The sequence below is a fragment of the Corvus moneduloides genome, chromosome 6 (genome assembly GCF_009650955.1).
Source record: "Corvus moneduloides isolate bCorMon1 chromosome 6, bCorMon1.pri, whole genome shotgun sequence".
Classification (NCBI taxonomy): Eukaryota; Metazoa; Chordata; class Aves; order Passeriformes; family Corvidae; genus Corvus; species Corvus moneduloides.
Window position 1 is genome coordinate 8512883 of NC_045481.1, and position 20021 is coordinate 8532903.

At 41.7% G+C, this 20021-nt stretch overlaps 1 protein-coding gene across 1 annotated transcript in view; it reads left to right on the forward strand.

The window, feature by feature from the left end:
- The window catches only part of AKT1 (AKT serine/threonine kinase 1), a 78139-nt gene that overhangs the window by 22561 nt on the left and 35557 nt on the right, over positions 1-20021 (forward strand). The window contains exon 3 of the mRNA XM_032110650.1: positions 16217-16345. Coding sequence (XP_031966541.1) covers positions 16217-16345 — 129 coding nt within the window. The remainder of the gene's footprint in view (positions 1-16216; positions 16346-20021) is intronic.

Below are 20021 nucleotides of genomic sequence, written 5' to 3' on the forward strand. Positions count from 1 at the left end.
AGATGTCTAGAACAGGGAGATTCTTGAAGGATGCATGTCTAATACCAGCTTCCTGTTAAACTTTCACTAATTATTTTAAAATTATACTTAGGATCTGTCAGGGATGTTTTTAATTTTCTGCTTTGAAAACTTGATACGTCTTCCTTCCTTTTCCCACAATACCAGGATAATGGTGGTTATTTTGGAAGTTGTTTTCCTTGTTCAGGCTCGGACTTCTGAATGCAAACAACCCTTACATCTGATACTCTCTTCCATTTTTTTTGGGCTGGAAATGCTGTTGGTAAAAGCCATATGCATTTCCCATTCCTTGTGGCCCAGGGGAGCTTGGTAGGGCAGTCAAACTGAAGGCAGAGCATCTAGGAGGTGAAGAGGTGCCTGGTGTATGAGGGTACGATCCTGGAACAGAGAATCGAAGCCAGTCTTCCCCTGCTCTGCCACAAACTTCCTCCTTATACAATCACCTCGGATAGGGTTATTTTTCTCTCTCTCTGCCCCAGTTCCCTATCTGTGAAGTGGTGATAACAGCACTTCCTTACTTCACGGGGATGTTGTGAGGACAAATGCAGCTCAAACTGTGGGGCTCTTGGATACTGTGGTAACTGGGAGCACAGATGGAAGAAAGGAAATGTTCCACATAAAAGCTTTCTGTTTTTTGAGCCCAGTGGTAGATGATGGCACTGATGTGAATGTGGCTTCCACTGAGGTCATGGTTTGACTGGTGCCATGTCTTTCCTCCGAAGGTTTCCTTGCTCACTCCTGTGTGCCTACAGAAGCATTTAACGTCCTTCTGATTGTTGGGGTCCTTGGCTACAGGCTCTGTAAGCCCAAGAGCCTGGTAAGTCTTGCTGTCTGTTTTTCAGCCTGGCCTGCTCATAGTTACTGAATGGAGTGTGTGCTTCTGGCACCTGCCACCCAGGGCATTTCACAGACTAACTCACACCCTGGAAGGAGTTAAAAATACATAAGAATGGATTTTCACTTGAGAAATCCAAACTACTGTAGCAGTTACTCTGAGCAAGCCCTGGACTGCAGTGTGACCAAAAGAAAGCAATTGTCCCTATAACTGGTTAAATTTCATAGAAACCACATCCTTTGTGTTGCCACTGACAACATAACATTCCTTAATGTTTGATTTCAAGCGAAGCTTTATTACCCAGCTGTACGTGCAAGCATACTTTCTTCTGAAGATTTTCTGTCCAGAGTCACCGCAGAGTGAAGCTCTTTCCATTTTAGTGTGGACTTTATAGTCTTGTTTATATACAGTACAAGCAGGTAAGAGACAGAAAACCTGTCTGCTTAACATGTACAGTGTCACATATCTGAAGGGAAGGAGGCAGTGAGTTGAGTATTTGTTCAGTTGAATCTTGCTCATGCAAATCAGTTTGGTTTTGTGAGCTTTTTGGGCCAGGAGGTGAAAATATACTTCATTTATTGCTTGTTCCTTGGAACATGGCACTCATGTCATCTTTCTTGTTCACCTGCTTTGATAAATTCTATATTTAGTGGTCTCTGCCTACCACTTGAACAGGACAAAAATAACTTCAGTGTAATCCATCCTCTCTGTCCTTTCCTCTCCACCCCTTCCCTCCCCTTTCCTGCTGCTAGGTTTAGGGCATTCAGTTGTTTGGGAAGTGGTGTTTGTTTTGCTTTGTTTCCTTACAAGTAGCACAGGAGAAGACATTTATACTCAGGCAAAAAATTGAAGAGTATGTAAACTGTCAGAAACACTTCCTCCTCTCTCAGAACATTTGCCGAGGGGTCAGAGTGTGTGCAGAGTGTGTGGAGGGAGGTGGAGCAGAGAGGTTGGGAAATGACTTGCATGTGGCATACATCTGTCTGACAAAGAGCCAACCATGCCAGGGGATAAATGGACAAACAAACAGTGTTTCAGTTCTGAACTCAGAGGTTGAACTTAAAGTTTGCACAGGAGCAACTCTACAAATAAGTTTCCAATTGGACCTTGACTTGTGTTGTGCAAACACATAGTAGCTAGCACAGAGGAGTCTGTCCTCTAAAACCCTGCCTGGGCACAGGCTGTGCTTTGCATAGCTTCTCCTGTGTCCCACAATGGGCATATATATATAAATATATATATATATATATATATATTTGTATGTGTGCATATATACCTGGTCTAACACAGATCAACACTGGCCAAAACCCTGAGAAGTATTTGAGCCTTAACCCCTTGCCTTTAGCATGAATTAAGGTGAAGTAGCATTTCTGTTAATGTGGCTGTGGACATTGGCTATTTTTGGATTGGATAAAGAATGTCCACTGAACTTACCAAAACGCTTGCTGTCTATGTTATCTGAAATATTATTGTCTTCCACTATTAAGCTGATAGGGATTTAAGGGAAACAGTATTGTTTTGGTGAAACTGCTTTGAAATACAGCCTGCCAAGTTCTTGTATCTTGAGCTGAGTGTTAGGTATATTGTTGTTCCTGACAGACACGTTGTCTGGAGATGTAGGGGGACTGATTGTTCCAACAAAAAATGTTGCTTTCTGTAACTCAGGTGTTTTTTTGATTAAAGATGTTAAAGAGGGTGATGAGGAGCAGAAAGATTGAGGGAAAACCCTTTAATTGATGCCTAATAAAACTCAGGTTGTTTTTTCAGTAAATTTTTCATTTCAGTATCTGCTTTTCAAAAGAAAGTGAGGTGGGTTTTTTTTCCTGTTTTTGCATTCACAGACTTACTGCAGGACAGAAGGAGCAAAGAGCTGGTTTTTAAAACTGGTCACGATTTTAAAGATTAAAATTCTTTGTTCTTCCTCCTCTTTTGCCTGTGTGCCTATAAAAGCCCAAGCCGTGTGGCAGTGTCAGGGTGGCAGTGCAGCCCCGTTTTGACTTGCACCCTGAGCAATGCAGATGTGAGCTAATTGGAGGACACTGATCGTGTAGGGTCTTCTGTGGTGTGAACTGTGCTGGGCAGTACAGTGGAACCACTCACCAGACTTGGCTTGCACTTAGGAGCCAAAGTCCTGGTTTGAACCCCCTCCACTGTGGATTTTTAACAGGGCTCACTACCAGAGCCCACCTCCCCTCTGTGTGGTGGTGTTCAATTGCTTTGGCCCCCATGCTCAGCCCTGCTTTTAAAGCAAAGGGCCCTTGAGTTTCTAGGAATGTTAATTCCTTACTTTGCAAGCACAAATACACGCTCTGGGTATTTGGAAAGGAGTGGGCCCTGAATTTAGAGCTTACGCTCCCAGGCACGGTGTAATCTTGTTAGGAGTCTGGGCTGCTGCGATGGTCCCGGGCAGGCCGTGCTGCCTCGCAGGCATCTGCTTCTCTGCCGATTTAGTCAAGTCAATATCCTCAGAACTGTAATTTACACTGTAATGATGGATTACACTTGTCATGGTTTACGGAATTTTGTGTTGTGTGTTTAATAAAAGAAAACACTTTCTAATGCTTATTATTTCTGAAGTCCAATACGTCTGAACTAAAGCTCAGTGTATGCAAGGCAAGCTATGCTTTAATTTTACAATTGTCTGATGGGACTTTGCGATTTATTTGTTGTTACTTCCTTAATGATGTTGCAGTCAGAGGCACTGTTTTGCTAAATGTTGTGTAAAAAGTAAATTGTAGCACAGCAGATGTTGGTATTTGGATGGATGTCGGTGCAATGGGGGGACAGCAACAGTCATCTCTGTCAGCTGTCTTCAGGCTCGGCAGGCCTGCTGCGTGGTTACTTTGGTGTGTAAAAACAGCTCGTTTTGCAACTGGGAAGTTTGGCATTACATTTGGCACTGAGCCATGTAGCTGGGTTAACACAAGTGTTTATCCAGTGATTTTCTCAAAATTGGTAACTTGGAGAGAATGTTATTAAACTTCAGTACAAAGGAAGGGGGAATATGGCTGAATCTCTTCTTTCTAAAAGGCACTGATGTTTATAATCCTAAAAGGAATTTTTTAAAAATGAAGTTTATTTCCCTTGCCTGTTTTATTTGCTTTTTCTTCATCATCATTTTTCCAGCTTACTGTTTGCAGTTTCCTTTTAGAAGATTAAGACATGGAAGCATACCTGATGAAATGCCATAACCACCTTTTGCTTCATCCTGTGTGCTGTCATGAATTAGGTGCAAAGAACAGAGGACTGCAAATGAAGCTGTTTAATTGCCACCACCCAGAATTTGGTAGAAATTCCAACTGCAGCATGAAACGAGAGCCTGCATGTATGCGTATCTGCTGAGCAGTTGATTTCTATATGACCAATTACTGTAAATTTTACCTTTGGGTTAATTACAGGAGTCCTTGCAGGCCATCAAGAATTTTTTGTAGAAGTCCTGTTAATATTGGATATATTTCTTTATGGAAGTAGCAATTCAGGCTGCCTTTTCAATAGAGATGGCCAGGAGAATGTTGTAGTTTTCAGAGCAGCAGTTTCAATCAGATTTTATACCTGAAATTTGGAATCTGTTGATTTAATGTTCCCTGGGAAACTTTTATCATTAAGGATTAATTTTTCAAAACCATTTAAATCTTTACTGTACCTGTGATTACATAGCTAGATGTTTTCATTGCTTAAAAAGGCTTCAGTTTCTTTTGGAAATGGGAAAATGATTAAACTAGGAAGTTTGGATTCTCTGATGAGAAGAAAAGTGTATAGAAAAACATTTCTCAATCCATTGATAGGGACCCAGTTGTGGACTTGTGCTTAGTTAATCTTTTAGTTGAGCTGCAATTTTACCACCAAATAAAATACCAGGATTTTTATTTGGGTCCTTTGTTCCTTCTTTTTCTTTCTTTTTTTAAAGAAGAGGGTGTTACCTGTACTGTCCAACTTCTATAGCCAAATGTGTCTTCATTTAGAAAACCATAATTTGCAATAAGTCTGCCCATAACCAAGGTTCATTTAGTATGTGGTGGATAAATGAAAATTGCAAGTGTTCAGAGACTGCTTTTTGGAAACATTTTTGTCTCTTAATTTGATACTCAGGCTGTAATCCTGAAGTTAAAAAGGTTTTTTCACAGGGGATGGGGAAATAAATGTGCAAAAGCATTAACATGGAAATAATCTAAACCTTATAGCTTCCCCAGACCAGAGGGTGGTACAGTCTTTGTGGCCAGCGTGACATTGGAACATTTTACTGCGTATGTTGGCTGTGCATGTGAAGGAGCAGGGTCAGTGCAGCGATACTGTGTTCACAGCCAGGCTCCACGTTAGCTCTGTGTAACATACCTACAGTGTCTGTGTGTGTCTAAAGGATATAGCTTTGATATTTAAACTTGCTGGATTTGGCTGTGTGTCAAGAACGAGGTCCTGAGTGAGGAGCATACTCTCCCCATGGACTGGGCACAACCTGCACTTCCAGCTGCCTGCGTTGGTGCTGGGACAGGAGCAGGAGAGGACTGGTGATGGCCACAGGCACAGCTGGTGTGGCCTGGGGTGGGGGTCAGGCTGCCGCCTCTCTCTGCCTGCCTGTGCGCTCAGCCCAGTCAGCGCCTTCCCTTGTGCCCATCAGCTTGTCCCTTTGTCAGCGCTGCTCTGATGCAGCAGATTTCAGCCAGAATTGTAGCCACATCTTAACTCCTGTCTAGCACGCTTTTCTGCTTCCCAAAGGTGCCTCTATCCTCCCCCTTTCTCCTCCTGCTCCCCTTCCACCTTGATGGCAGCAGCAGGGTTTGCAGGGTGGCCTTGCTTGGCTTGACCCCTGGAGTGGCAGAGGAGCCCCCAGCAGCTGCCACCTGAGCTGGAAGTGTCAGCTCAGGGACAGTGGCAGGAAATGCTGTAAAACAGAGCGTGTGCTAAGCATCAAGCAGGGCTTGCATGCAGGCTTTTCTGTACCTTCGTCTGTACTTTCCTTGCCGGAAGTCCCTGAGGCACGAGCGTAGCCCCAGATGGCCTTCAGGAATGTTACACCAGGGGACCTGTAGGGCTTTTTCTCTCTCCTTTCTTAAAAAAAAAAAAAAGTCATAAGAAAAAGCAAAAAGTTGTCATATGCGTTTAACGCTTTATTTATGGTTTTCTGGTGTTCTCAGACTTAAAGTGTGGCAATCTGACTTTCCTGGATAGCTGTTTTAATTGTTGCAAGTTCTATACCTGATGGGTAGCTGTAATGCAGTTAGGCATTACAGGGATGTGCTTTGCAGTTTGTTTCGCTTCTGTTCTTTGGGGACATCCTAGTGAGAGTGGGAATATGGAACTGCAGAGAGTGGAGTGTGCTCGGTTATGGGATAGAGCTTTAAAGATTTGGGTAGATGAAGGAATGTGCATGGTGAAGAGCAGCTTTGTGGTGTGCTGTGCTTGGAAAACCGGGTGTGGAGGAAAGGTGGGGCCGATGCAGCAGTCCCTGACCTCAGAAGATCCAGTGAGGCAAGTGCCAGATTTGATGCCCACAGAAACTGGTGTGATTTTAGGGCAGGCTGGGGGTAGGAGGTGATATTTGTTTTTCCCCTGCTTATAGGAGCAGTCTGAATAGAGAAGATTGGAATTTTTGCCATGTCTTCCCAAAACAAAAGTATGCGGCACTGCAGACTGGAAAGTGCAATTCAAGCTCCCATCTTTTGTGTCCATCTGCTTCCCACTTCTTTGTGGGGTATACTGTTAATTTTTTATTCTATTTTTAAAATGAAAAATGACTTTAGTGTAGCAAGATGCTGTTGGTAACAAGGAAATTAGTTTCTGGTAGCAGTGTCAGGTAGGTGGGTCTTCATTGTGTCTTTTTTCAGGTTAGTCTTTATTTCTTTTCCTCCTTGGAACAGATCTTGTGACTTACTGGAATACATCTCTCCTGGAGCTTGAAGCTGTTAGGGAGAAGTGTAATGAGCTTAATATAACAGATAACTTCAGGGTTCAAAAAATAGTTGTGATTATATGTATTTGTTTTTAGTTGCATTTTAGACATGTTTCCGTGTTACAGGGCTAAATCGTGGTACCGCTGAAAACCAGCAGGAATTTTGCTGTTTGTTTGTATTAAAACTCAACATTTTTACTGTCTGTTATAAAAATAAATTAATTGTAATCGTGTGTCTGACTGAGCTTGTGACCCTGTTGAGGCAGCAGTATGGGTTGTGCTCTGCTTTATGGTGATGACACACCTCAGTCCAAGGCACCGAAATCCTTGGCAAAGTTTCTTACGCCTGTGTTACTCGGCTAAGCTTAGCACCAGAGCTGCGGTGGCTGTTCTGCTCTTACGCTACTCAGTGGTGAAGTTGCTTTAATAAATTCTCAGCATGCAATTAAGTTACTTTGCAAAATTCCTCCTAAGTGAGGCAGCACTCCTGTTATCTGGAGGAGATTTTCATTGCTGAGTTTGGGGTAGTGACTCAGTAAAACTTATCTGTGGAATACTAAATTTGGAGGTGTAACCAGGAGGTTGCTATGATAACAAATATTAGAACTTGCTTTCTGGGAAGTGCTTCTAATTTTTCCATTGATGGCCATTAAATCCCTCAAGATAAATGAAATTTTTTATTAGAACTAACATGGTCTCCTTGTGTTCCTCCAGGATTTTGTAGACTTGCTAGTGACAAAATGAAGAAGGGAACTCCAGATTAACCCCAGCCCTATAAAGACACCACCTTTTCTAATGTTACTTCTTATTTTTTCCATTGAAATGTTTGCTTAACTTAGCTTTCATTCATTTTTCTACAAAATGTTTACCCAGTAGCTGTTTGTATAAACATGTTTAAAATTCTACATTGATTTTATTTTCTTGGCTCTTTTAAGAAATTTCCTGATGCACGGCATGGTCACACAATTACTGGTAGTGCTTTTATTGTAAGTGGCCAAAACCAAGTCCATGCATTTATGTTGAAAATTAGGACTCAAACCCAGAAGCTAAAGGATAACAATGCAATGCGTTAATTTCTTACTCTCCATAAATTGCTTATTTATTAAAGTCCATGTTCTGCAGCTTAGTTTTTACAAAGAGAGCTTTTTTTCCCCTTTTCAAACTGTCTCTGAAGTTGGTCCATATCATCTGTTTTAGAAATGCTGCTGTTTCCATAGATCTCCCTAATGTCCTTTAGCCTTTTTTTTCCTCCATTTCTTTACAATTCCCTGAGGTTTTGATTCAGTTTGTGAATGACACAATGATGTGGTAATGGGAGCCTAGAAGAGCGAGCCAGGGACTTAAGGAGTGGTGGATGAAAACATCCTCGATGTGGATGTTTTCTGTTTTCTTCATGACTGTGTCCTGCTTTTTCCCTCCCCTGCTCTTGCTTTCCCATGGTCAGCCACACTCCAATCTACCAGGTCCTCCCTCAGCCTCCACAACTTCGGTATTTTAATGAGAAACCTCTGCTGAGTACTTTTTAGGTTTAATGTTAATAAAGCAAATAAATACATCATAAAAGTCACTCTTGCCCGAGTCTTTGACTCACCTAATCTTTTTTTAATGGGGCATAGTGAGGGAAGTGACCTAAAACAATTTGTAATCAATTAATGATGCTTTTCCTGAACATCCCCTATGTTTAGGCCACTTGAGGAATACGAGTTAACTGTGATTTCAGTCTTAGTTTGTTCTGAAAGAGCTTTGGTTTGTGTATGTTTTTTTGCTTTGTCCCCTCAGACACTGCTAGTCTCTAGATGGGATTTACTGAAGAACAAAACTGGGTTTGTGATACTCAAATTAGGCATGTGTTCTGATAAACACAGGAGTCATGGCTAAGTGTTCTTAGGCGAAGAGGTAAAATAATTGAATCAGCTTTCAGATGCTGTCTAGAAAGCCCATCCTTGTTCAAATACACCAGGGTGTGTTGTGTTTGGTGTTTTTGGTTTAGTTTTTATTTTTCTTTGTATTTGTAGTAGACATAAAATCTTTGGAGGACTAAGTCACACTGTTTTTATAAGTACATGGGGTGTATTTAAGAGCCTGATTTGCAGAAATATTGACTGTATTCAGACTGATCTTGAGAAATAGTTGTAGCTACCTCCTTCCTCTAAGGGAAGGTATTGAAAAACTTGCAGAGGCTTATTAGCTTAAGTGCCTTGTTAGCTGCTTGTGCTATTTTCCATCATAGTCAAGGTAAAAAATGACTTGGGGAGAAATAATTGTTCTAAGTATGCTTAATTCAGTTCAGTGAATCTGACACCTCCTCTGTCATATTTATTTATTTATAAAAATGGGAGAGAGTTGGGTACCTGTCAGAAGCAGAGAAATACATGATGGCACTTTCTGTTACAGGAATGTTTTATTTTGTTACAGTGCTGTAGCTGCTTGCAAGTTTATTGCAGAAAAGATTTCTCTAATTGTGTTGGGACACCTCATGGTATTTTTAAGTCCTTTTGTTTGCACCATGAGGTAGTGAAGATGCAATTCACTCTGAAATTGTTTTCAGGATAGCTTAAGAAATCACTTTATATTTTCCTGTAATTTATGTAGCTATCCTTAAAACTGCTGTTTTTAATGAAATTTCATTTACATCTTCTCCCACCGGAGACAGCTGTAGGTTAGGACTAGTCTGACTAAGCTGTGCCAAAGGTAGGAGTAAGGAGTTTTTTACATGCTGATTAATTCTCTTTTGCTCCTTTGGGAATATCTGGTATTGCTTAAATTGATTGCTGTAAGCAATATGGCAACATTTTTGACCTTCTAAACTGAAATTCAGCAAAAAAAAAAAAAAAAGAAGGAAAATATAAACCTCCATGTTTCAGTTTTACATAACTATACAGTTGAAGTATAGTGGTAAAAAATACAGAGGTGTCATCTTCTGCAGTGGTGGTGTTGGCCGGTGATCTCAAACCCTTTGGCAGAGATGGAATCTGAGAACGTGGTAGTTGTCCATCCCCTGCATAGAGAGAGTATTGGGTGAGAATCTGTTTTTCTTTCTCCATAATCTGACTTCTCATCTCTCCCATGGCTGGCTTTGTGAATCAGAGCACCCGTTGCCTTCGTTAGGTGTTTCCCACCTGTGCTGTTGTGTAACTAAAGACAGGGGCAGCTTCCAGTACATTTACTTTTCTGCCTAGCGCTGTGGGAAGCCCTAAGCAAAGGCTATGTGCTGCTTTCTGAAGTTAATTTACAGATGTGGGGGGCCAGGTGACCAGGAGTTGTCCTTCCGCAGCTCCCTTTGTTGCTCGAAGGCCAGACGGCTCATCCGTCACCTTTCGCCCCACCTCCAGCACCCTCTCCCTCCCCCCTCATATTCCCCCAAGATATGATAATGAAGCAGGTGCCCTGGATTGCAACTCTCCCTGAGCGTGAGAAATGGCAGGAGGTTTAGAAAAGCTGAAACCGAGGAGGAGGAGGCGGCACTTCTCCTGAACCTGTTGGCAGTCACGTCAGTCCTGGCCATGCACCCCACAGCCGTCCCACTGCCCACGGGGGAAGAAAGTGGAGAACCGATTTGTTGTGCCTTGAATCAGCTGGTTGGGACTGCGATACCCCACTTCAGGGCCGTGCCAGGCGCAGAGGAGCTGAGCTGTGCAGTGTTGGCCATGCTCAGAGGAGGTGGAAGAGCCGAGCTGTGCAGTGTTGGCCATGCAGAGGTGCTGAGCTGTTCCTGCCGCGCTGGCCTGGCGCAGTGGCCGTGGGCTGTGGGTGACCTCCCCACCGAGGGGCAGCCCCGGCAGCAGGCCCGGCCACCTCATTGAGATTCCAGGCGCAGGGAGCGCCTCTGCAGCTGTGCTGGAGGCGGTGGCCGAGGAGGCATCCAGAGAGGGGCCCAAAAAAAATCGTCAAAGAACCGGCCCCTTCGCTGCGCCTCTGAATAGGCAGACAAACCAGAGGTCCTCCTCTCTCTGCCAGCGTGTTGGGAAAGACATTAACATAACCTCTTTTTTTTCCTTTCTTTTTGATTTCCCTAAGCTACCGAAAATCTACTGTGTTTAAATATCTTGTTCTGACAGTTTGCTAAGGGGAGCGAAGAGTGGTGCACCAGCCTGGTGGGTGTCTGTGCTGCTATTTTTATAAAAAACAAAACATATTTAAGATGAGCGTTTTCATTCGGGTCACCCTAGACTTAATTGTTTGGTGTCAGGTCGTTAAGATCCAGAATTAGCTCCCTGTACTTGGAAGGAGTTTGCTTCCGAGTGCTTTAGAAATGCAAAGGCAAGTTTTCAAGCCCGGCTTTCTTTTTCCAAATCTGTTTTGATTTCAGCTGGTTTTGAAGTGAGTGGACACTTACCCAATTTACTCAAGCAGTAAAAACTAGCTGTAAATCCCCGTCCCACTCCTCAGCACGAACTAGATGGCAGCTCCTGAAAGCTTCACGTCTTTAAGGAAATTGGCATCTGTTTTCTGAGTCCTTATTAGGCCGACAGGATGCAGACCACTTCTCGTGGCCATTGAGGCTCAGAAGTGAGTCACTCTGCCTTTGACGGGTGGCACATTAGCGCTGCGATTGGCATAACTTTCATGCTCCCTCGGACAGGAACTGGGGCTGTACAAGCAGGGAGTGTCGTACATCATCAGAGCGTGTGGGAATGTAGAGAAGGCTTGCATAACTCAGAAGCTCTAATTTTTTGAGTGTTAAGCTTAAATTCAATTAAAGGTGCTACTTCTGATGCTCAGAGCAGAAAGTTGAATGTATTATTTATCTGTAGATTTGTGGTATCCACTTGACTGCATTTCTTGTAACTGAGACCTTGTTTTCAGTGAGTGCTCCTGGGCTTGTTACTTGGTTACTTTGGGCCATAAGAAAGTTAATAGTTGGTCCGGTGCTTTTGTAAATATCAAGGGTAGCATTGGATGCTGACTTGGTTAACCTAATGATTTTTTTTTTTTTTCCAAACCATTGGTATGTATGAGTTGATTAAAAAAAAAAAGCAGAGGCTTCTTAAATATAGTCTGTTCTGAATTAAAGGGTGTGGTGTTGGCTTTGAATGAGCTTGATGCAGCAACAAGCATGCAGCAGTTGGTAAATAAAGATGGATTTTCTTTTGTTCTGCTGGTGCTTGCTGCTCATTATTCTCCACTTACCCCGTGAGCTTCCCAGGGAGTGGCAGCTGTTTCTGATGTTAGACACTCTATCAGTGGTAGACAGCTCCAGATTCGGTGAGATACTGTTGTGGAGAGGAGAGGAAAATAATCTAACCCTGCATTATTGTAAATCCTCAGCAGAATTAACTTTTCATGAACCAAAGGAGTTTTGTGTTTAACTTTTTCTGAAATATTCAGGCATAAGTGTGCTTTGCAGTATGTGTTACAGCGAAAAAGCTTTTCTGGCATGCGATGGATTTACATTCTAAGTGTGTGTTAAGTATTTTAATGTGCAGTGTGTGGGGGCAGACACAAGGCAATAAAGGGAAATCAGTCTATAACAATCTTTGTGTATGTTTCCAGATATATACAGTTTGGGAATCTTTGCAATTTGGAAATTGCTTGGAGTAAACAGAATGGTACATAAAGATTTTAAATAATAAAGCTAGCAAGCTACAGAGGAGTCTGTTTGGTTCCAGGATTTTATATGTAGGATTTATAACCCATGCTTTTGCTTTCCTGTCTCTGCAGTGTTAGCATTCTGTTACTGAAAACAAAGAAGGCTCTGCCAGGGCATTACACAAGCAATGAATCACAGAGGAAAAAATGTTTTGCTTTGTAAATTGTTCACTTTTCCATGGTGGATCATTATTTTTTTTTTTAGTGTTGTCTGATAGAATTTGCCACACATGCTTGCATTTCCTGTACTCGGTACAATTCTTTATAGTGTGACTACATAAATGCTAATACTAGTAACTTGAAGTAACTTCTTCTTGTGATTCTTAAAAACAAAACCACAACAGGAACAAAGAACACAGGGCAAAAATTGAAACAGCGCAGTTCACTCTTGAGGCATGACAGCTTGCTGAGTATATCGGAGGAAGGAAAAGGTGTTGATGTTTTTCAGACAGCTTTATCCCAGCAGTTCCACATAATTATTTTTTTGTCTGTATTGACAAACTCCTTTTCTGCCTCTAATACTCAGATTGGCTGTCACCTTTTGATGTGGTCCTTGTGGGCTGTAGGCCATTTATAGTCTTTTAGCTAATCATAAAAATATAAACTTATTTCTTAACAATATGTACTTTGTACACCTTTTTGATGACTGTTGGTGAATCGGTGTGTCCGAGCTTCTGCAGAGGAACGATAGCTTGCTCAGGCTTGAATGTAAAATTATAGTTGGAGATCATCTGTTTGGGGAGTCACACACCAGGCAGCATCTTGCCACTTTTTTGCAGGATGCAGAAGTACAACCTCAGTCTGTTATATAATAAAAATGTATACCACAGATGCTGCACTGTACCTCACATTCTCCTTGGCAAGAACAATAATCAATAATATGTCAGATTGCCGTGTTACAGTATTCATTAAGATCCAGGCATGTGGAAAAAATTTTAAATAAAATCATGTTAATTATTTGCAAATTGCAAAGGTGGATCAGGAGCCATAACCAGCTAAAGCAATGCTTAAAGGAAGATCCAAGCAGAATGATCCCTGCAGAAAGGCTGGCAGTAATGAAATCCTTGATTTTTCACACAGAAAAGAGTGAGTGTGGAGGAGGATGCTGTATATGTATAGAATGCACCATTTTAAAGACTGTGATTAATCCTGTTAGAGGATGTGTTTCTAACAGAGAAGCAGATTGGTGGGATAAAGCTGTAAGAAAGTATGAGAGCCAAACGTAAGCATCTAATCTAAGAGAACGTCTCCTGTGACAGTACAGTGTAATTCTGTTTAAAATTATGTATACTTCACTGAAAATAACCAGATAATAATTTCAGAATCTGCAAATAATTAACGTCCTCTCTGTAAATGCCAGTGGGGAAGACGTGTAGCATAAATTAGAGAGTAAGGGACGTGGAAGCTCTCTGTCTTGTCCCTGTTCAGATATTTTTTGTCCCATCCAATCTGGATTTAGTCCTAAGTGTGTGTATGATAAGGGGTATGTGGTGGTTCGTAGATCTCCTGGATGTGCTTTATGCAAGAGACGAAAATACCAATGAGTCAGGTATGTAACAGCATGTTCCAAAATCCTGATAGTCTGGGCAGCCACCTCCCCAACCTGCTTACCTGGCAAACCTCTAGTCAAGAGCTGGGCTGAGCTACACCATGTATCTTCTTGTCCCTGTAGTCACATCTGTGGTGTAATAGTAATGAGATTGGAGTAATCTCACTGATCTGGGCCGAGTTGGACTGATAATTTAAATGTGAAAGGCTTCATAATCTCCTGCTGATCCCAGAAAGTTTTCAGCATTTAATTAAGGTCAGAATTAAAAAGATGATGACAACAAAACCTTCTACATTTTCCTCCTTGCTTATAAATGTTAAACCATGACAGGTGAGTTCTTCTGAAATTCCTGGAGTGATGATGACACTTTTGTAAACCCCTTATAGGTTGGTGTAACACTTAGAGCAGTAACAGTTGTCTCTAAAAAAACACTGAGAAGGTTTGTGCTCCTTTTTCTCTCCTCTTTCTTGCCCCATACCTGTTCCATCAGTTTCAAGTGGATGTTTTGTGCAGACATGGCCACTGCATAGGTGGCTCTGTGTGACTCTCTAACAGTTCAGTAGCTCTTAGTTTCTTGCTTTAGACTACAAAATTGGAAGCCCAGCAAGGACTAAAGAGGGGAAAGCAGCTGGTGTGGGCTGTGTACACCCGTGGCTGTGTGGTGTGGGCATTGGGCTTGCTTCTGCTTCTGTGTGCAGGAGGGAGAAGAATGAGTGTGAACGGAGAAGTGACACAGCTGCTGCCAAAGCAGGTTGAAACTGCACTGCAGACGGAGAGGAGGTCTGTGGGGAGAGGAAGGAGACGAAGCAGCTGCAAGGGAGTTCCTGGGGCAGGGTGCACTTCACTGGGAGAGAAATTACCAGTGGAGGAAAGCTGAGCAGCGGGAAAGGAGGAGAGTGAGAGAGGAGCCTGGGAGAACAGGAGAGCAGCAGAAGGTTGCCAGAGCCAATAAATCTGGTGAGCCTTCTCCTCTCACTCTTCTTGGTTGTTTGAAGAGCTTGCCAGCAGGTGAACCTGCGGGCACCGGGCACCAGCTACTGCAGGGCAGCATCACAGGGTGCACAGGCATGGTCCTGCTGTGGCAGGCTGGAAAGGAGTTCAGCTCCTAGTGTTCTCCCTCATCTTCTCCCCAGTGTTAAACAAACAAGTGAGAAATCATAAGTGAGAAGGTAGGAGGGTATGTTTGATGTGCAGCTGTGGGTGCTTTGTAGTTGACCATTTGCTTTTAAAATTTTTAAATCAGTTGTTGGGGTGAGCAGAATTGGAAAAGTGTGGCCAGTACTGTGGCCACAGTAACATTCAATGGCCATTCAGTAACACCTTGAATGAGATTTTTGTGATTCAGTTGAGTAGAAATGTTACTGCAGGACCTTGTAGGACCTAGAGGGGCAGCCTGGTACCATGAAAAGCTATTTGAGGTTCTTGAGAGACTGCCTCAGAAAACAGTGATCTGGTCAGTAAGCAAGAAACTGAAACATACTGACAGAAGAGCCATACCTGGGACCTCTGTCTTCCTTCCCTGAAGACCAGCTTAATAAATCCAGTAAATAACTGAGGTTTTGATTAAGTCTTTTCTTCTTATTCTACTGCTGGACATTTTGAATGTGGCTGTAACACAGTCATGCAGGTGTCACCTGTGGAGGTTACTCAGATGAGCAGTAGCGTGGTGTGAGCAATGGGTGTTTCTTCAGACAAAGAAAGGTGGCATATCTTTCAGAGTAGATGTTTGTTTTCTCCTTTGCGGTGGCTATACATCATCCAGTGTTTTCCCTTTCATATTGTGATATATCATCTTGTGTTTCATGCTTGAGATGTTGTGAGAGAAGTGAGTGATGTTATGTAACATAAGCAGAGAATTATCTTCTTATGGTCTAAAAGTGACTGTTCATTTGATAAAGCAGTTGACTAATTAGTAAATTACCCATTGTTGTTTAAAATACTTGCGCTGCAAAATGTAAATGAAAAAAATTTCTCCACTTGTCAGTATGAAAAATGACAATAGCAAAAATAATACATAGGACATCTGCTCTGATTTTTTTAAAATTTAAAATGCATTTAAGGCAGATGTTGCAGAATTTGAATGGAAATCGAAGTGGATAGAAGAACAAAACATAGCTGTTTACCTTTTATGAAGTCCCGTTTTCATGGCTAACATCGCTATCAGTCTGTGACTCAGTGCGTGTCTTTTTCCACTGTTTGTATCAGACTGAACTGAATGTTTTTAAAACTGCTGCTGTCAGGATGACATGTAGTTTCAATATTAACAGAAATTATTGATGTGTCAGTATTTTGGGGTGTTTTCTGATGTTGTCTCCCTTTTCACATCCTGTCTTTCCAGGAGAATACATCAAAACATGGAGGCCGCGGTATTTTCTGTTGAAGAACGATGGCACCTTCATTGGCTACAAGGAACGACCGCAGGATGTTGACCAGCGGGAATCACCTTTAAATAACTTCTCAGTAGCTCGTAAGTGTTTTCTGCTGCTCCCTTGTCCAGTTTAGGGGTTGATGTCTTCTTGTAACTTAGCTGGTAAGCTGCATCAGTGACACTCCTGCCCGGAGCAATGTATCTAAACACTAAGCATGTTTATTTGAGCTGATAAATCCCACTATGTTTCTCAGGAGTGATTTGTGATGTAGAGGTTTGATGCTCTGATTTTCTTTTTTTTTTTTTTTTTTTTTTTTTTTTTTTAAGTTTTCTAGTAACTTACCCTTTCTGGTTATTGAATAAAATGGGTTTATTTGTTAATATTTTGTATGTATGTTACTCAGCAAATAGCTTTAAAGTGAAAATTCACCCAGGTGCATGTACTTGGCAGGCAGGCGCAGCCAAAGCATTTCTGCCACCAGATTTGGATTCCAGTGGCATTGACATAGGTCAGAGTTACTCAGTTGTTGGCATTAAAGAATGCAGAGTATGCGCAGGTTTTAATAAAACACGCTTGGTTTTTCTTAATTTTGACCACAAACCCACAGTTCTTCTATCAAAGCCAACAAAAGGGTTTGGAAATAATAACATCTCCTAACCTCTGCACTCTCTCCTATGCAAACATTTCCGACTTTGCTCAGGTGCTGCAGCACAGGATGTGATAGAAGACACTGAAGATAATTTCCTTTTCTTGCTCATGTTTTTAACCTTTTGCTGTATACTTCCAGCTTTTATTTTCTCCTGTTCTTAATCTTTCCTGTCTTGTGATTTGCCTGTGTCTCGTTCCACCACTTAAAAATAGATCATTGTGGCACCTGTTATTAACAATGATCTGTTCTGTGCTCCTGGTGACTACTGAAAGCAAAGCTCTGCAGAGAGAAGGGTAGGGGCTTTCCCTCTTCATTACAGGGTAGCTCGAAATACGGGGGTTCATCTTTGTAGCTGATCATTAAGCAGATATTTATTTTGGAACACCCTGCTCCTGGAACAGGACTGGGCAGCAGTAGGAATTAATGGAAATGTTCATTGTTTTTCCTCCAATAGCAGCGTATACCTGTTTTGAGTGATGATGGGAATAAATAATGGATATGCTGTTGCCTGGTGCCTCTGTGCAGGATGCCAAGAGTGCTTTGGGGCTTATTGTCTCGTTTTAGAGAGAGAATTATCATAGTGTTTTCATTTCAGTAATGACATGGTACTTTCCTCTTTAGACTGGTATCTTCTTACAGATCAAGAAGGTAAAGTAAAGCAGCAGAAAGCCATTAATTCATAAATTAATTCAGTACTTGGTCTATAGCCAGAGGCTTTTAACAAATCCACTTTCTGGAGGACACTTCCATCCTCTTGCTGCTAACTGCATTACTTGGGCAGCTCAGTGCTAAGGAGTAAAAATGTGTCCATCACTTTTTCTTTGTCCAGGTTGCCTTTAAAATAGGTTAACTTAAATCAGTTTTCACAACAGGAATATGGTGCTTTTTTGGCAGATTGAGCCCATCAGTCTCAGCATTTATAGATAAACAGGTTTGTTACCATGGCATCGGAGCATTGTCAGAGAAGACGCAGCACATGCCTATAGATGAGTTGTAGCCTCTGTAAGAGGCATCGTGGGCGGAGTGGTGGGTGAGAGGATGTTCCCAGCAGTGGCTCTTGTGTGGTGAACCAGTGGCAGGTTGGGAAGGCCTTGATGACTGAAGTGGGGCCTCCTTTCTTGAAGTCGTTATTGTGGATTTGGGGCCACAGAAGCAGCTGTTTCCCCACCAGGATTTAATTTCTCATGTAGCAGGCAGGGCTGCCAGCACTTCTGTCCCTTCTGGGTACCCTCCACACTTTCACAGATTCACAGAATATTCTGAATTGGATGGGACCCACAAGGATCATCAAATCCAATTCTTCAAGTAAATGGCCCATAGGGGGATGGAACCCACAAACCTGGTGTTACTAGCAGCAGGCTTTAACCAGCTGAGCTAATCTCAGGGATCATCGTTTGGATGTATTTTGCACCATGGGCTTTCCCTTTGAACCTGCTTGCCTGATCCTTTCATTTAGGTTGACGTGTAGAGTTAGTGTGAATGAATTTGAGCTGCCTCTGGAGGAAGGCGTAGGCCAGAGCACAGGCCTGTAGAAGCCTCCTGCCAGTGAAAGGTGAGAGGAATGTAGATTAAATATTTTGTAAAAATTAATCCTTCTGTTTTCTTTTCCTCCAAGAGACCATGATAACCCTGACTTTTTTTGCTAATTAGTGAACCAGATTTTTTTTTTAATGAGATGGCAGGCTGTCTCTCTGTCAGTCTGTTCTTTGGAAGTGGTCCCATGTTTCTGATTAAAATCTTTACCCTCTTCTGCTGTAAAATAGTGTAGGCTTTTTTATCTTTGCAAGTAAAAGGACAATTTTTTTTAAAAGGGAATTTTATTACTTGTAGTGTAAAATTCATATTGAGTGATTCTGTCAGCCCATGAGAAGTAGAAAATAGTCAATTAGTGAGAAAACAGTGACAAGATAACAACTAATGGTGACCTGTCTTTTCCCTTATTAGGTATGAAGAAAGTATTAGCAATAAATAGTGTGTGATTTCCTTGTGCTTGACAGTCTCTTCTTATGCACTAGCCTTTTCCTTTTGGTCTGTGAGGGTTTTGATAATACATTTTTGAAAACTTGTTTCTAAGCCCCTCTAGCTAAAGAGAGGCTCACAATTTATTTTAAGTAACTTTTGCTTCACCTAATTTTCCTTTAAAAATAGCTGTATATCAATGTTTGCTGTGTTTAAGGAGATTATTTTCTGTGGAATTTACCTATTGGTGATTTATTTAAAAAAAAAACCAACAACAAACAAAAAAAAATCCAAAAGAACCCAAATTAACACTCCTGAAAGATGGTGCCTGAGTATTAAACAGATTTTTGAGTCTTATTTGTGTTTGTGTTCTGTACTTTACCACTAATAAAGCAGAAGGAATAAAAAAGTGTGTACCTAAAAGTTGTGCTCCAGAGCCCCTGCAGATGAATAACCAATAGAGGGTGTGTTGTAAATCTTGGAGATAAGTAGCCTTCATACCGATTGTAATTTTGGATTATCGTGTGTGTCTCCCTATTAGGTTATAAACCTTTAAAACCATATAACTGAGAAAAGCAGTATATTGTGAAAAACCACATGGAGAGAAGAGAGGCTGTTCCTGTTAGAAAGGGATTATTTCTCCCAGCTGTCAAAAAGGAAGATGGACTGTGGCGGTTTTGTTGTACTGCTGAAAACATAATTGCTCAACAATACGAGAGCTCCTTTTGGGACAGGACTGTGTCTCTGCAGTCAAGCATTTATCAGAGGGCACAGGATGGCTAGATTAGTGGCTGGATTTTTTGTCTGCTGTTACTAAGAGCCACCTTTGTGCAGGTCTGTAACTTGGTGCTCCTGGCCCCTTGCTTTTGCCATGCTGAACAGTTCAGAGTTGAATCTATCCAGTGGTGCTATCAGAAAACAAACACTTCAACATAATATTCCAGTTTGTCTTCCAAAAGTTTTATTTCTTCATCATTCTTTTTTCCTCATTTACCTTTTTCCTTTTTCCTTTTTTTTTTCTGTTTCCTTTTTCCTTTTTCTTCATACACTTCCTTAAAGAAGCCAAAGCAGGAATAGGAAGGATTCTTCCTTGACATTATTGTTTTAAGTGTGATGTCATTATACAGGGAGCAGAGTTTGACACTTTCATCGAAAGTAATCTGCCT